This window comes from Danio rerio, chromosome 15 (genome assembly GCF_049306965.1).
Source record: "Danio rerio strain Tuebingen ecotype United States chromosome 15, GRCz12tu, whole genome shotgun sequence".
Taxonomy (NCBI): Eukaryota; Metazoa; Chordata; class Actinopteri; order Cypriniformes; family Danionidae; genus Danio; species Danio rerio.
In genome coordinates, this window is record NC_133190.1 from 20,515,239 (window position 1) to 20,534,575 (window position 19,337).

At 34.4% G+C, this 19,337-nt stretch overlaps 1 protein-coding gene across 15 annotated transcripts in view; it reads right to left on the bottom strand.

Annotated features, from left to right (window-relative positions):
- Positions 1-19,337, bottom strand: part of phldb1b (pleckstrin homology-like domain, family B, member 1b) — a 147,480-nt gene extending 128,143 nt beyond the window's left edge. For 8 of the 15 annotated variants that reach the window (XM_073923544.1, XM_073923541.1, XM_073923535.1 and 5 more), the window contains exon 1: positions 14,051-14,223. In XM_073923544.1, the coding sequence (XP_073779645.1) occupies positions 14,051-14,104 (54 nt within the window). In that variant the 5' untranslated portion in view covers positions 14,105-14,223. Of the gene's footprint in view, positions 1-14,050; positions 14,224-19,054 lie in introns of those variants that run through there. The other 7 variants (XM_073923547.1, XM_073923543.1, XM_073923538.1 and 4 more) reach the window with 1 other exon arrangement.

Consider the following 19,337-nt stretch of genomic DNA (forward strand, 5'->3'; position numbering starts at 1 on the left):
TGTCTCTTATTTTCACATGCCAACGTTGACAGGTATGGCAGAGATACAACTATCTGGAATCTAGTTGTTCCAAAAACAAACAAAAAAAACACCTTTAAAGTTTTCTAAATAAAGTGCTATAAAAAATTAGGTTTTGATATATTTACAGTAAGAAATTTATGAAATAACTTCATGGAACTTATTATATTATATTATAGTGTAATGATTTTGTTATGATTTTTTACATCAATAATTCTTATCCAGACAGTGCTTTTGTGGCTATTGACAAAATGATATTCCTGCAACACAAGATTTTGTGGTTCAGGGTCACAAATAATATAACCAATTTTACATTTACAATTATTCAAAATTATTCATCCCCCCATCCCAAATCCAGAGATATAAATTATTATTATGAGATATACAGTGGTTACAACTGCAGAATTAAGTCCAGAATTAAATCAGAATTGCAAGGCATCACCACAGATGAAGTCACAATTGGATGTAGTAAATCTAATTATTATTATTATTATTATTATTTATTACTGATTGGTTTATTCTCTTATTAACTTTTATTTAGTGCAAAAAAATCCAATCTTTTCAAATCTTTTTATCTTCATTTTTAACACAAAATAAGATAAAAAAAATAAAACAAAACTATTCATAATTAATAATATAATAAATTTCCTTTGGAAAACCTGATGCGGCCCAGCCTCACCCAGACTCTGCCTCCAGCGACTACGATGTAAATTAAGTTTGAGACCCCTGGTTTAAGGTAATAAAGTCACAATTATGAGATCAAAAGCCACCTTACCACGTATACCACGTTACATATATATCACGTCAGTCCCATGAGAAAATACAAAGCATTTTCTGTGAGCATGCTTTCTCTCAGGTGCTAATAACACATCATCAGACTAATAATTTCCTGGCTCCAAGGCTACTATTGAGCATGAGTCACTCTTTCTCTCCATGTTGAGGGGGCTGCACAGGGCAGGGGCTCAAGTGAACACAATATTCCAACAGGCACTTGCTCAAACGTTCCGTTGACTTTGGCTGTTTGTTTCCTAAAGACACTGGGCTCGACAAGGCATTCCAGCCCAGCCAGCACAAAGAGCTCTTTTCAACACATTTAATCCCCGCAGAGGAGTGGCAAAGGGGGCCTGGCTCTCCTTCACTGAGGACCACTGGACCCAGACTCCAAATTCATAGACACGCAAAACACAAAGCATGCAGAAAAAGCAAAAGAGTAGGGATTCAAGACATTTGCTTTACCTTCGCAGAGAGGTTATTCTTGAGCACCTGTTCACATCCTCTGGACAGAAGCTCCAAAGCCATGGGCTGCTTTTCAGAAATCTCAAATTTCTTATCCAATGTCTTAAAAATCAATCCAAAAGCTTTGTTTTGTGCTTCTATCTTGAAATTCTTGACAACAAGAACATGATGTCAGACTTTCCAGATGTGTGTCAGGCATTGCCAGTGCCCTTCAGTGCCAGTGTGCAACCCTTCAAGACCTTGGCGAAAGTTCTAATTTCTTTAATCTTCTTCCAAAAATGTGCAATGCTCAAAGCCAAGAATTTTACCTCAGCTAGAAAGTGGCTCACACGCAGGGCCTCGAGGCACATGAGGAACAACGTCAACACCTCCTTCGGCTGTGCTATTAAAAGCTGACACAATGGGTTGCTGCCAAAACAAGCGTCCCAGAATCACCCCTCTGGTTCTTGACTCGCCACACTCCTCCAGACATCAGATGAACTGTGCAGAGAAACGCTGAGTTTTACCAAAAGCTGGTTTGTATTCGGTGAGATCGTCTCAGAGAGTAATCGAAGGAGGGGTGGTGTGTTAGTAAATGGGAGGAGGTGGACATGGAGCAAAGGAAGCAGCTTTGGAAATCTCTTGGTCTAATGGAAACATTGTCAACAACATCCTTCCTCCAGCTCTTCTTTGTTTAAGACTCTTATTAAGTATCAATACTTATACTAAGGAAAAGGCTGCAATACATTTTTCCCTTTTACTTTTTTTAGACACTTTTTTGCTGATATTTGTGAGATTTTGATTTTAAAATGCATTGGGAGAATATTCCAAAGTAGGTGAAAAAAACTACATCCAAATTCACAGAACACATAAAATAGTTTGCGAAAATTACCCAAATGACTTTGTAAGTGCACATGTGATTAATGCTTTACTATCAGGCTATGGAAAAGTAGCTGTGAATGGCAGGAGATATTGACATTGCCATACTGTGGTCACATTTACAAGGTTTTCATGGATTGCAAACCCATTTGTGTCATAGATTGCTAATCTATATGAGGGAATCTCATCCTTGTACAAAATTGCCAGATTTGAATCAATTCATATTTAACTGATTGACTGGATTTCATGCACACACACACACACACACACACACACACACACACACACACACACACACACACACACACACACAAACATGTTAAGACAAATTGGCTTTCGATACTACACGCATTCTAAGCATGGTGAATGCAGAAGTGTTGTTTATGTTTGCCATGTCTCTTTTCTAGGAACAAGGCAGAATTTTTTTTTTTTTATTCATTCATTCATTTTCTTTATGGATTAGACCCTTTATTAATCTAGGGTTGCCACAGCGGAATGAACCGCCAAATTATTCAGCATATTTTTTACGCAGCGGATGCCCTTTCAGCTGCAACCCATTACTGGGAAACATCCGTACACACTCAATCACACACTATGGACAATCTGCTTTCCCAATTCACCTATACCACATGTTTTTGGACTTGTGGGGAAATATTATATATATATATATATATATATATATATATATATATATATATATATATATATATATATATATATATATATATATATATATATATATATATATATATATTATGGGTAAAATCAGCTGCATGGGTAAGCTAAGCTTAATAAATAAATAACTTTTTTTAGACACTTTTTTGCTGATATTTGTGAGATTTTGATTTTAAAATGCATTGGGAGAATATTCCAAAGTAGGTGAAAAAAACTACATCCAAATTCACAGAACACATAAAATAGTTTGCGAAAATTACCCAAATGACTTTGTAAGTGCACATGTGATTAATGCTTTACTATCAGGCTATGGAAAAGTAGCTGTGAATGGCAGGAGATATTGACATTGCCATACTGTGGTCACATTTACAAGGTTTTCATGGATTGCAAACCCATTTGTGTCATAGATTGCTAATCTATATGAGGGAATCTCATCCTTGTACAAAATTGCCAGATTTGAATCAATTCATATTTAACTGATTGACTGGATTTCATGCACACACACACACACACACACACACACACACACACACACACACACACACACACACACACACACACAAACATGTTAAGACAAATTGGCTTTCGATACTACACGCATTCTAAGCATGGTGAATGCAGAAGTGTTGTTTATGTTTGCCATGTCTCTTTTCTAGGAACAAGGCAGAATTTTTTTTTTTTATTCATTCATTCATTTTCTTTATGGATTAGACCCTTTATTAATCTAGGGTTGCCACAGCGGAATGAACCGCCAAATTATTCAGCATATTTTTTACGCAGCGGATGCCCTTTCAGCTGCAACCCATTACTGGGAAACATCCGTACACACTCAATCACACACTATGGACAATCTGCTTTCCCAATTCACCTATACCACATGTTTTTGGACTTGTGGGGAAATATTATTTATATATATATATATATATATATATATATATATATATATATATATATATATATATATATATATATATATATATATATATATATATATATTATGGGTAAAATCAGCTGCATGGGTAAGCTAAGCTTAATAAATAAATAACAAATAAAAAAATAAAATAAAATAAAACTGCTAACACATGGTTTAGGACAGCCAGTTTTTCTTTTAAAACCATTTACAAATTCAGTATGTGTACAATACGAGTGTTTTAAAGCTTGTCTAGTCATCTTTTGGTGTAAAAAAAATGTTTCAGACAGTGTGAAATAAAAAGGAGTGCGTCATTAATTATCAAGATGACCACAGTTTTTCTAGCCAGCACTTTTGAGCACAGCTGGAGCCGGTCTTACGGTGACTCTGACCTGACATTATGCAAGTCTGATAACAAACATGTTTGATAGAATGACCCCGGCTCCATTTCTATGGGAGACCTTTCAAATCCCAAATGAAATTTCACACAGGACGCTGGAGTGTTAGCAGTGAATAATGATGCTCAGGAAAATGTTTTTAAGTGTGCAGAGGATATCAGACAGTGGGAGGAAGAGCAAAAGCAGGACATTGGAAAGATTGCAGATGTTGCATTACAGCCACTCACACACAACCTTCCAAGTCTTTGCTACATGTATCAAAAAACTAATAAATAAATAAATAAAAATGTGAAGTCACAGCCATGACAATAATACACTTTTGCTATAGTTTTTAGGAGGTTCACATTTGTGATTATTGTGCTGCTAAAGTAGATATTGCTACAGTATGTTGTTACTGAGTTTTTATTATATGGCATGAGATGCAGATGTGAATGATACACAATCATCTTTGATGGTCATTTATAGCACAAGCAAACAAACAAACCAGGAGCCAAAAAACAAAGCACACATTTCTGCATTCCACTGCACTGGAATGCTTTTCCATTGTTGTTCTATAAACAAGAGCTAGATAAATGGGTCTGTTCACTGTGTATGCATGTCTTGTAGCTTGACACAGCTTTCTAAAACCTTTTTTTAAAGGTTTTTTTTTAACGATTCAAAACTGAATAAATTATCTAATAACCATGGTTTGTTCTGTAACCAATCAGAAAAAAAAAATTTGAGGGGGCTAATATTGACCTTTAAAATCTTTTAACTTTTATTGCAGTCAAACAAAAAAGAATATGATGTCCAGAAGAAGAAAAAATATTAAAGGAAGTACTGAAAAATGTCCTTGCTGTTAAACAGTGGGGAAATATTTGAAAAAAAAAAATCTAATGTCTTGTTTATTTCACGAGTAAATTTTTCTGCTTAAACAGTTTCAAAAGACAAACTGTTGTGACTACATTTACATTTTTTACATTTACATTTAGTCATTTAGCAGATGCTTTTATCCAAAGCGACTTACAAATGAGGACAAGGAAGCAATTTACTCAACTATAGAAGCAACAATGAATAAGTGCTACAAGCAAGTTTCAGGTCTGTAAAGTCTAAGAAGGAAAGTATTAGTAATTTTTTTTTTTTAGTACAGTCAGTGGTTTATCCAGAGAGGCAATTGCAGATTAGGGAGTGAAGTGGAGACTAAATAGTTGAGTTTTTAGTCGTTTCTTGAAAACAGCGAGTGACTCTGCCGTTTTGATGCAGTTAGGGAGTTCATTCCACCAACTGGGCAGATTGAGCATGAGCGTTCAGGAAAGTGATTTTTTCCCTCTTTGGGATGGAACCACGAGGCGACGTTCATTCACAGAACACAAGTTTCTGGAGGGCACATAAATCTGCAGAAGTGAGAGCAGATAAGACGGAGCAAAGCCAGAGGTCGCTTTGTAAGCAAACATCAGAGCTTTGAATTTGATGCGAGCAGCAACTGGCAGCCAGTGCAAACGGATGAGCAGCGGAGTGACATGTGCTCTTTTAGGTTCATTAAAGACCACTCGTGCTGCTGCATTCTGGAGCAGCTGATGAGGCTTGACAGAGTTAGCTGGAAGCCCCGCTAGTAGAGAGTTGCAGTAATTCAGTTTGGAGAGAACAAGAGCTTGAACAAGGAGTTGAGCTGCATGCTCAGATAAGAAGGATCAGATCTTTCTTACGTTATAGAGTGCGAATCTGCACGATCGAGCAGTTCTAGAAATGTGATCAGAGAAGTTTGGTTGGTCATCAGTCGTTACTCCAAGGCTTTTCACCATTTTGGATGCAGTAATGGTTGCCCAATGGTTTCTTAAAGCCGGATTGCTTGTTGTCCATGAGATTGTTTTGAGTAAGAAAGTCCAGGACTTGATTGAACACTACTTTCTCCAGAATCTTGGCCATGAATGGAAGCAGGGATACCGGTCTGTATTTTTCAAGTAGTGTATGGTCCAGGTTGGGTTTCTTTAGCAGTGGGGTTACCCTAGCCTGCTTAAATGTAGTGGGGAATAAACCAGAGTCAAGAGATGTGTTAATTATGTGAGTCAGTGTTGGTATGACTGCAGGAGAGATGGCTTGCAAGAGATGAGAGGGAATGGGATCAAGTGGACAGGTGGTTGCATGGCTAGATAGCACGAGTTTGGACACCTCAGACTCAGAAAGCTGAGAAAAAGAGGTGAGTGTGTGTGGTTTTGGTGGTGTATCTTGCGTGTTTGTTGTAGGTGCAGCAAATTGAGCACTGATTTTTGCAGTTTTGGTGCAAAAAAATGTAGCAAAGTCATCAGTAGTAAGTGTGGAGGATGCGGGTGGAGGAGGAGGATAGAGGAGGGAGGAAAATGTTTTAAAAAGTAGGCAAGGATTAGTGGCATTGTTGATTTTCTGACGGAAATATGTCTGCTTTGCAGAAGTAACCTTAGCTGAGAAAGAGGACAGAAGAGTTTGGTATGTTAAGAGCTGTGCAGGATTTTTAGTTTTCCGCCAAATTCTCTCTTCAGCCCGAAGTTTTGAGCAATGCTCACAGAGAGCATCCGAGAGCCAGGGTGCAGGAGGACTGGCACGGGCTGGCCTGGATGTAAGAGGACATAATTTGTCTAGACATGATGCTAGTGTGGAGCAGAGTGTATCAGTGGCACTGTTCGTATCAAGTGCAGAGAGTTTGCAAGATGGAGGAAGAGAGTCTGAAACAATGATAGATAATCTATTGGGTGAGAGAGAGCATAGTTTTCTGCGAAAGGCAACCAGTGTTGGAGTGTGTGGCGGCTCAGGAGTAATGTAGATGTTGAGGAACAGAAGGAAATGATCCGATATTTGTAGTGGAGTTACTAGTGTTTGATCAGTGAAGCAATGTCATGTGTAAATAAGGTCTAGCTGATTACCTGATTTGTGGGTAGCAGAAGTTATACACTGTTAATACACTGTTATAATACACTACACTGTTAATACACACACACACACACACACACACACACACACACACACACACACACACACATATATATATATATATATATATATATATATATATATATATATATATATATATATTTATATATATATATATATATATATATATATATATATATATATGTGTATATATACTGTACAACTTTAGTTGTTACTTTAGTCAACTGTATCAAATGAAATGAGTGTAGTTAACTCAAAATTTACTGAAAGTTAATTTTACTAATTTAAAGACTTTTGATCTCAGTGTTGAAGGTAATATGTTACCTCATACCTCATTACTTCAACTTAAATGGAGTGAGTTCCCAGTACTCATATAGATTCATTTTTTAACTCAAATGGTTAGTAGCAATCGGTTTTCTCAAACGGTTTGAGTTGCCTTTATTGGTTTTACACTTCTAAGTTGGTTTGAGTTCTCCATTTATTGGGTTTTATAGTGCTCAAATTGCTTCTTACTCAAATGGATTAAGTTTACGGTACTTAAGTAATTAGGATTAGTTTTTGAACTTAAATGGTTTGTTGCAATCAGTTCCCTTAAACGGTTTGAGTTACCTTAACTTTTTGGGTTTTACAGTATATATATATATATATATATATTTATATATATATATATATATATATATATATATATATATATATATATATATATATATATATATATATATATATATATATATATATATATATATATATATACTGTAAAACCCAAAAAGTTAAGGTAACTCAAACAGTTTAAGGGAACTGATATATATATATATATATATATATATATATATATATATATATATATATATATATATATATATATATATATATATATGTAGCAACCATAATTATTTATGATTAGTATACAATAAAAAATTGCCCTCCACGAGGAAATGCATCATACATTTCATCACTGAGCAGTACTGGATCAAATGTGCAGTTGTGTCATTTACAGAAATGGCACCAAAGCTTATGAGTATGATGTCATTTCAGCCAAAACAGGAATCAGCTTGTCAACTTCCCAGAAAAGTTACTTCAGCTCATAAACACTTCCAAACTACTATTGGCTCACCATGGTGATGATGCAATAGGTTCATTTAACCTTTTAAATGTCTTCTGTTAAGTCTGTCAAATGTCCATGAGTATATAAAAACAATGCTTTAGTAGAAAATACAATTCCAAGTGAAAGCATTAAAAATGTCTTGCTTTAAAGCAGAGATGCCCAAACTGGCCTGCGGGCCAAAGTTGGCCCTTTGTATCCTTTGATTTGGCTCGCCAGATGGAAAATGAATAGGATGGGTTGGGGAATGCCTTCTAACATGTCTTAACAGAGTTTGTCATTTCTATTTTAATGAACCTTTTGTTTGTTTATTTGTTCTATTGTTGAGCTACAAAAAAGCAAACTAAAATTAAATGTTTCCATTAAATGTTTTTTTAAATGTACATACTGTCACTTAACGAATAGGGGACAAAGCAGAAGACAACAGTGTGCAAATCAAGATAAAGGCAGGTTCAGCATGACTACTATATTTTGGCATTGAACTCCATTGTTTGGAGTGGTAAATTTTTTTTTTTTAAGTTTTATTGTGATTAGTTAACAAAATTGTGATTAGTTAACAATATACACATTTAAAAAATTTATTAAATAAGGGGGCGACAAGGTGGTTCAGTGGTTAGCACTGTCGCATCACAGCAGGAAAGTCGCTGGTTCAAGTCCTAGCTGGGCTAGTTGACATTTCAGTGTGGAGTTTGCATGTTCTCCCTGTGTTCGTGTGGGTTTCCTCCAGGTGCTCCGGTTTCCCCCACAGTCCAATCTAGACATGGGATAATAACCGTTTTCAAGGTATACCGCTGTTTGGAAAAGTCAAGGTTTTAAAACCGCCAAAATTTTCTGTGATACAGTTCCAAAGGCATATGTATGATTTTTTATTTACATTTTTTGTTTGTTTTTTAGGACAACAGAATCTACAGCAGAAAAAAATATCCAAATACGCCATTTATATAGTAATGAAATCTGTGTTTTTGAAGACAGCAGAAGTCAATGATTGATTTGAGTTATTTAGATTTACATGTTCACTGTTCCAAAATATCATAAATCTTTCAAAATACAAAATATATTGTTTTCAAAGGGGATTTTTTTTTTACCCAGTCATTTAAAAATAATAATAATATTTTAGAGCAGTAATCACAATACGGTTATACCGTGAAACCATGATAATTATATCTAAGGTTATCATACTATCAGAATCTTATACCAGCCCATGCCTAGTCCAAACACATGCTGTAAATTGAATAAACTAAATTGGCAGTAGTGTATGAGTGTAAATGTGTGTATGGTGTTTCCCAATACTGAGTTGCGACTGCAAGGGCATCCGCTGTGTAAAACATATGCTCGAAAAGTTGATAGCTTATTCTGTTGTGCCAACCTCTGAATAAAGGTACTAAGCTGAAGAAAAATGAATGAATGAATGAATAAATGAATAGAAAATACATTTGAAGTATTTCATTTCTATTTATCTATAGATTTTATGAAATAAATTAGGAAATTACCTATTTACTTTTGGCCCACAGCTCTCAATCAAGCTTGGATTTTGGCCCTTCATAAGAAAAAGTTTGGGCACCCCTGCTTTAATGCAGCCTGCTATAAAAGAATTGTTAGCTGCCGGCAGCTATAGCTCTCTGCAACTCTCACATGGTTGCTCACTGAAGCAAAGCAGGGCTGCGCCTGTTCAGTACCTGGATGGGAGACCACATGGGAAAGCTAGGTTGCTCCTGAAAGTGGTATTAGTGAGGCAAGCAGTCTCTCGGATGAGATATTCAACCAAGGTCCTGACTTTCTGTGGTTGTTAAAAATCCCAGGATGTTATTCAATAAAAGAGTGGCATCCTGGCCAAATTTGCCTACTTGCCTCTGTCCATCCCCATATCACAACTGGCTTCAACACTCAGTCACATCAATCAGCTGGTGTGTGGTCTGGCACAATATGGCTGCTGTTTTGTCATCCAGGTGGATGCAGCACACTGGTGGTGCATGAGGAGATTTTCCCCAATGTGTAATGTGCTTTGAGTGTCCAGAAAAGTGCTATATAAAATTAAGAAATTATTATTATTATTATTATAAATAAATAAATGTTACATGACCGAAGTGTTAAACTGTAGAGCTTGTGAAAACGTAACATTTTCATTAGATGCTTTTAATTACCATTGTAATATTACAGTAGCTTCATGGATATTTTGTCATTGAGAGGAAAGTGCACTGTAAAACAATGCTGGGTTTCACACAATCAATTTGTGTTGGCACAACATGGAGGAATTACGTTGACTTGTTAATTTTTACAAACTTAAGTGGATTGAACACAAAACAATTAAGTTGTCCGAAAAAAAAAACTAAGAATTGTGTTGTTTTAGCTCATTTCTAATTAAGTACTTCGAACTAATCAACAAGCACAAATGTACCCACTGATAAGAGTTCACTAACAGTAAATAGCAGCTCAGGTACTGCATTTAACCTTCTTTTCACCCCTATATCCTCAACAAACATATAAGAATTTGCTGTATATTGGCCACTTTGAATCATAAGCTGATAGCAATCTCCTAACTGTAATAATGTGCAATAGGCGTCATTATGCGAGCCTAAGCAAACACCACTAATGAATGTGTCTGTATTCGTCTTCCAAGCAAATCAATTCCAGCAATGGCAGAGTTCTGAAAGATTCCATTGGCAGGGCCTGTGTGATTTCAGCTTATTCTCAGTGCTCTGGAAACACAGATGACCTGGACAACAGGGGCTTGATTATCAAAACCAAAACCAGCAGAGCATTTTTCACTCACCACTGACCTTCCAAAGTTCTGGAGAGTGATCATGGAAAGACCCCGCGCTCTCCCCTCCGCCTGTTGCTCTGTACTCGCTCAATGGGCTGCTCTGTTTTGGGTGGGAGATCAGGAGGAGAGAGAGCTACAAACGTGGCACTTACAGTGTGGTGATTCTGCTCTCTTTCTGTCTCAGTAAACTAAAGGTGAGGCATAGACCTTGTTTTCTCTGTGTTTCTGTCGTTTCCCTGAGGCCAAAACATGTAAAGTTGAGATTCACACAAGGTTGGTTTATGTTGTGTCTTCGGCTCTAATAAAAACAAGGTCAGAGCTCATTCCTGTCACCCTGCATCTGGCAGTAGAAATTATTAAGACCTCACGCCATATCTGCCATGCTAAATATTGTTCCAGAGAGACTGATAATATTGGGGCTGTAATGTGTTTTTTTTTAAGCAATGATTTCTAAAAATAACAGTCTGTGTTTGCATCAGCTGATTTGAGTGGACCAGATTTTTGGATCAGAGATCCACAAGTTGTGCCAAGAACATTTCCAGGTCATTACATTTCATAGTTAAGTCAGACAATGAGCAATTAAGTATAAAATGAAGCATATTTTGTTTGCATTCACTCTTATAAATAAAAGTTACATGAAGTATATTTAACATACAGTTGAAGTCATAATTATTGGCCCCCCTATTTGTTTTTTCCCTAATTTCAGTTTGAGAGAATATTTTTTTCAACACATTTCTTAGCATAATAGTTTTAATAACTCATTTCTATAATATTTTGCTAGATATTTTTCAAGACACTTCTATATAGCATAAAGTGACAATTAAAGGCTTAGGTTAATTAGGTTAACTAGGTAAGTTAGGATAATTAGGGAAGTTATTTTATAACAATGGTTTGTTCTGTAGACTATGAAAAAATATAGCTTAAAGGGGCTAATTTTGTCCCTGAAATGTTTTTTTTTATTATTATTATTATTATTTATTTTTTTATTGAAAGCTGCTTTTATTCTAGCCGAAATAAAACAAATAAGACTTTCTCCGGAAGAAAAAATATTATCAGACATACTGTGAAAATATCCTTGCTCTGTTAAACATCATTTAGCAAATATTTAAAAAAGAAAATTCAAAAGAAGGAGTTAATAATTCTGACTTCAACTGTATATGGAAAACTTCCATTCCACAAAAGTCTGTTTATTGTGTAAAACAGTCATTTAGATTCTATAATATGTTCTTTACAATAGGAAAAATGGCTGGGTTAAGATCTGTTCACTGAAAGGTTCTTCCCAATCAGCACCTAGATGTCAAATCAACATCAAAAAGGAATGTCAACTGAATAAACTGACTTCATAATGATCTGATACCTCACACTGTCATCCAAACATGTGTCAAAAATGTATTCCTGTCCTGTAATCAATGTTTAATGTGTTTATAATGTTTTTTTCATAATTGTTAAGACTTTACTTGAAGGGGTGTACAAAAGACTGTCACTAAACCTCTATAATCATGACATGACACGTCATGAATGTGAAGTTTTTATGCATACGTATGACAACTGTTATTAAGTGTCATTTGCTCACGTCATTTTAAATGCAAATATGACACTGTTTGCTTTAACAACTTGACATGAATAAATACATCACATCCAATCCTTATCTTTGTCATGAACACTTGGCATTACCAAGACATTCATTCATTTTCTTTTCGGTTTAGTCCCTTTATTCACCAGGGCTCACCACAGCAGAATGAACCGCCAACTCATCCAGCACATGTTTTATGCAGCGGATGCCCTTCCAGCCACAAAAAAAACCCCATACACTCTTGCATTCACACTCATACACTACAGACAATTTAGCTCATTCAATTTACCTGTTTCACATGTCTTTGGACTTTGGGGGAAACCGGAGCAAAAAAAACAACCCACGCCAACACGGGGAGAATGTGCAAACTCCACACAGAATTGCCAACTGACCCATCCTGGGCATGAACCAGCGACCTACTTGCTGTGAGGCAAACATGCTACATACTGCTCCACTTGAAGCTCATTACCAAGACAACACAACTTACTAAATATGTCATAAACATGATTGTCAAAACTCCATTATATTTTTTTTCGACAGCGAACAAATTGTATCTGTTGTTAAAAATGTGTCATTAAAAAGTGTCATCGCTCAATATATTGAGTCATATCTAAAATATTTTTAAGAGCTTCATTAATATTTATTGACATTTTAATAGTAAATTAGCAAATTTGCAAATTTGCCTAGGTGTATATATATATATATATATATATATATATATATATATATATATATATATATATATATATATATATATATATATATATATATATATATACATATATATACATATATATATACATATATTATTGATGCTGTTATAAAATTAGTTAGACATTTTAATGACTTCATGACAATCATGTTTATGACAGATTTATGACAAGTTTTGATCAATTAAACAATTGTAATAAGCATGCATAACATTTTATTTAAAGGTTTATAAAGGTTTTACAACAGTCTTATAAACTTCCACTTCAAGTAAAGTGTTACCAAATAGGCTACAATATAGATGAGTTAATGATTGTACAAAAATTCTTTGTACAGTCTAATTACAATATTGAAGCTAACCAACCAACAAACCAACCAACTAACAAACACACAAAACCATGCCTATATCCAATAATAAATATGGAAATATTAAAAACCTCAAAGTGAAAACATCACGACTCACAGTTTAATACAAATTTGGTGACAACATGTTATAAAAATAAATATAAAATAATAATAATAAATATTTTTAAAATCTATTCTAAAAGTTGTTTTAAAAATATATATTTTATTATATTAAAATAATTTATTTTTAAATATTTAATTATAGAAGTTATTTAAGTCTTTATTTTTATAGATTATCTTTTAAACTCTGGTCAAAGTCATTGGACTCTTATGTTATGTTAGGTTTTATGAAATTAAATAATTGTCAAATAAAAAAAAAAGCAGAAAGAGTGACACAGACACACATTCTCAATATCCATTAACAACAGTCAAGTTTTAACCTTCCAAAAGCCTTAAAACAATCAAAATATTTCTCTCTTGGGAGGTTATTATAAAGCTATCATCCACCAAGCAAAATATTTTTCAACGAGAACTTTCTTACAAGCCATACTGAAGTCCTTACCTGCAATAACTTTCTGGCAGCCAATGAAACAAGACCCTCAACATGGCTCCTCATGGACAAGACATTATGAAGCTGGACAGAGCTTTGAGAATGGAATAGAGATGCTGTGTGTGATCGCTCAGACACAAAGCAGATTCTCCTGGTCAGCACTGGACAAAAGTCATCTCCTGTGTGTGCCCGTTTCTCTCTCCCTCACACTTGTTCTGTCAACCACTCCTCATCTGACACAAGGCACTCATTCTTTCAGTCAAAGAAGTCCTCACTTGTTCACTAACCTCACAGAGACCCCTACTGCAGGAATAAGTCCACTTCAGGAAATGCTGAATCTCACATTTCTGCAGAGGGTGCACAAAAACACACTGGAGTTTATAATGCAGTTCCTCTTTCTGATGTCAGGCTTGGGTTTTGTCACTGTTGGTATAGTCCTTTGTCAGTCCTGACTATACACCAAAGAAAAGCCGCTCTGATCAGGTGTTTTTCCTCCAGTACACACTATATAGTCATCTTTCAGCTGATATTTGGGACTGAGCTTGACTCTTTTTCTCTCCTCTGTTTTGATTGCTAGCAATAATTCATCCCTTCTCCAACAGGAGGGGCATGTCGAGTGTTTTGGAGTAGTCTGCTGGCTTAGTGCCAGAAATAAAAAGTGGAGCTTGATGATTCGGGGTTATGAAGAGTACTTTAGATAAGGGTTGTTATTCGTCTTGCTTGTTTATGTGCCACTTTGGTCAAATTTAGTGCTTCAATGCTGATTTTAATTTCTGCCTTTTTTCTGCAAAATAATCTAAGTTTTGATATGTAATTCAAAACATATTTTTGAAGTGGTGTTTTTGAACATTCAAAATGATGAGACAAAGCTGAACGTTATGAGACACTAAGCCATAATGATTATTAAGTAAAATAATTAGAAAAAAGTATGGGGTATGCTATGAGATGCTTAGTGAAAGTTTGTCGATGAATGCTATGAAATGATGACCTAAAACTGATAATTATGTGTAAAAAATAAATAAATATTATAACAACTTATTGATAAAACATATATTACTTAAACTGAGAATATGTATACATCATGCATTTTTATACTGTTTTTTTTATTTTTATAAAAAAAAAAATATATATATATATATAAAGAGAGAGAGAGAGAGAGAGAGAGAGAGAGAGAGAGAGAGAGAGAGAGAGAGAGAGAGAGAGAGAGAGAGAGTTAAATGTTAATTGTTTTCAAATTACGAGAAGGGTCAAATTATGTCAGAAAAAAATAAATAAATCATACCCACATAGAAAAATATCTCAGCTTTGGATAATGATTTTGTCCCTAAAATGATGTTTAAAAAATTAAATACTGCTTTTATTCTAGCTGAAATAAAACAAATAAGACTTTCTCCAGAAGATAAAATATTATCAGACATACTGTAAAAAAAATCCTTGCTCTGTTAAACATCATTTGGAAAATATTTTAACAATCGGAAACATTTTTTGAAGAGGGCTAATAATTCTGACTTCAACTGTATGTTGCTGTGTCACAGTTGCAATTAAATTGATAAATCCATGAATCATTGCGCTTTAGGCGTGCTATTAGTGTGCTTTTTCTTGAAGTGACCTGATTGGTAAAACATTTTTTCTTTATCTGAAAATAATAAAAATGTATTTTAAATGACGGTCAAGATTGGCCAAAATTACATAGCCCACGTATCATTTATTAACATCTAGGCAAAATACTACAATTTACATCTGACCCAAGTATTGTGTGCTGCCATGTTTGGCCCACATGCTGTTTGCCAGTGCCAGATGAATGCCTGCTGTGCCAGATTTATGCCAAAGATTTATGTTATACTAAACAGTAATACACAAAATAATTATACTGTATATGATAAAACTAGCAATTATATGATAAAACATTTAATTCTATAACTTTTATGATATCTTATACTTTTGATTTTATAAAAAACTTTAGCATATATATTCATTTATTTTATTTGTTTGTTTATTTGACGCATGAGTATTCATACAAATAGGCTAGGCTAACGTACAGTTAAAGCGAACCAGAGGAGGAAACAGGCAGGCTAACAATGGTAAGTAGGCCTATCGCATGGCACTCCTTGAGGGGAAAACTAGTTTTCATGATCATTGGTAGATTTTTTTAGTTATTCTACAACACAAAACCACATCTTTTAAAAAAAATGTTTTTACCTGTCGATTAGTAAACTGCTTAGCTTTACCGTCACGACTCAGACAGACAAAATAGGCCCCCTAGACACGAGGAAAAGCACGTAAAATACGGAAAAGGTACCTTTTAACATGCGACACTTGAGATTTTCTTCTTCAATAAACGTATTTTGTTCATAAAAATAAGTCAAAACTCCGTTAAACAACATGATAAACCGTGTCTTCACCGATTAAAATAATTAAAATACATTTTTTTCACAAATACATACTGTTGAATGATGTGACAACAGCGCCATCTAGTGACCGATGATCACTATACAACAACACAGGATGGACCTGGTTAGCACCATGTGTCTCATAACACACACATAGCAATCTTAATGCTCTTAACTGCCCAAAAATTCAACATAATTATACTAAACTTTAAAATAAAGCTGAGACCGGGTCATTTATTTGCTATTCTCTTTGTCTAATTAATATAACATATATGTGTCAACTGAGCATACAGTATAGCACAAGCACTTTAGTCTTAAGCTTCTGTTTGTTATTTGCTCTTTAGGACATTCCTCATGCTCAGTCAGAATGCGTCTCATTTCCTGCTCCCTGTGTGTGTGTGTGTGTGTGTGTGTGTGTGTTTGTGTGCTAAAGGTGCAACTCAAAGGAGAAAGCAGGGCAGCTGGAGGGTCAGTAACAGGTGTGGAGGAATTTTAACTCTCGCTCACACTTTTACTGCGGGAAAGTGTTCCTCGGATGGCCTCTGTCAGAGTCAGCACCTTCAGGCTTTAAAACCTGCTTCTGACTTTTATGGTATGTTGAGCACACTACAAAAACACACACTGACTTCACTACTGGGAATGACGATGAATTATGGTGTTAACTTGACAGGAGGGTTACTATGGTTTAGGGTTGCACGGTTTACCGATACTATGGTAGTATCCTGATACTATGGCTCCAAAATACTGGCGGTGCCACTGTAGTTTGTAAACAGTAGTATCGTCATTAATGGCTTATCTACAACAGATAATGTTGCACGTGGACAAGTTACTAAAATGCTCACACGTTTGCAACAAAAAAACATTTCATTTTAATAACACACATCTCTAATGGAGCCCTTTAAGATTGCAAATCTGTGTAGAACTCGCACATTTTATTGTAGCCTATTTCACGTTTTCTGATGCTTCGGTTCAAGCGCACGTCTGAACTGGTTCATTTCAGGTCCTGTCAATTTGATTTAGTAGCTACAACAACCGTGACAATCTCTTAAATAGAACGACTCACAAAGTGAAATTTTGAATGACTTTGTATTGTTACCTGATAAAACTGAAAAGAAAATGGATGAAAAATCCAAACTAGCAACAGGAAAAATTTAAACAATTTTAACCACTTCATAAAGCCTAATTTTGATGGACAAATGCTCTTTTTGTAACAAATTTAATTTGGTATAATTTCTATCTTTATTTTAATGTATTTTTGTTGGTCAGTTATCTACAAAATAAACAAAAAGAATGATTCAATTTTCTGTGAAGTGACGTGCAAATAATACTTCAATAATAAGGGAATTATGAATTCAATTCAGGTAGACCTATTATAACAAAAGTATAGTTTTTTTGACAATTTTCTTCATAATTTGAGTTAGGAATTATAGTATCAAATTACTACTTGGTATTATGATAATTCAGCTGGTACAGTATCATAAGGTGAATTAATGGTATCGCAACATACCTACTATGGTTTACTAAACCTGAAGCAATAACTAGATTATTTTAGATCTATTGGAATAATTAACCAAAACTAAAATAGAAAAAAAAATACATGTAGATAATTAAGAACTAATAAAATGGAAATAAATGAACTATGAATACAAAATATAAACTTCACAAAAATGACACTATATGGTTCTGAATATGTTCAAATTAAATTAATGTTAAAAGTTTGTTTAAATTTGATTCATAAAAATAAAACTACATAAACATTTACAAATATATAACATAAACAAGTGTATTTCTGAAAATGAGACAAAATCTAATAATATTTTATTATACTAAAACACTGCTTGACAGTTCTGAATAATAATTATAACAATAACATGTTTATTTTTACATAAATTAAAAAAAAACAAAAGATAAAAATAAAATCTTCAAAACATAATATAAAGATTGTACCACTAAAACTATAACCTAAAAAACACTCTCACACTCACACTAAATACTACAAAGTATTTTTGTTGCATAAAACAACAAAAAGGTGCCATGTTTTGTTTTTTCCAGAAATGTTCATTTAAATCGTTATACACAACAAAATACCAATGATTTAACTTCAGAAATCAATATTTGGTGGAATAACTTTTCAATCACAACGTTATTTTTGACATTATGTTTTATATATATATATATATATATATATATATATATATATATATATATATATATATATATATATATATATATATATATATATATGTATATATATATATATAGTCTATATCAGTGTTTCCCAACTCTGTTCCTTAAGGCACACCAGCATTACCCATTTTCAACCTCTTCCTAGTCAAACATACCTGAATCAACTCATCAGAACATAAGAAGAGACTCCAAAACCTGAAGTTAACGAGTCTGATAATGGAGACAAAATATGAACTGTTGGTGTGCCTCCAGGAACAAGGTTGGGAAACAATGCTCTATATTACATACATACATTCCATTTTTACATCTGCCTAAAATAACAAACATATTTATAAGATAACATTTGCATAATGCATAAACCCAAAAGCAGACGTGTGCAGTTTTTGACATCCCTGTAAGTGTTTGAGTCTATACGTTTTAGAAATTGAGCAGAACTAACCTGAAATCTGACCTTCTTGAGCATCATATTATAATCCGGTTCGCTGAAGGCTGTAGTGTTGTCTGTTGAGTGTTCAGCACATGTCGCGTATTCCTCATCAGCCAACCTGGCCTACTTCCCAATCACTGACCTCCAGCAAACTCTCAAATCATTAACTTAATCTTCGGTCAATAATTACAACAATGTTTTGAATGAATCTCAGACTGATACCGGAATCCCATGTGAGCATGTAAGTTGTTAGCCCATGCTAGTGCCTCTCACTCTTTCATGTGACCCTTTTAAC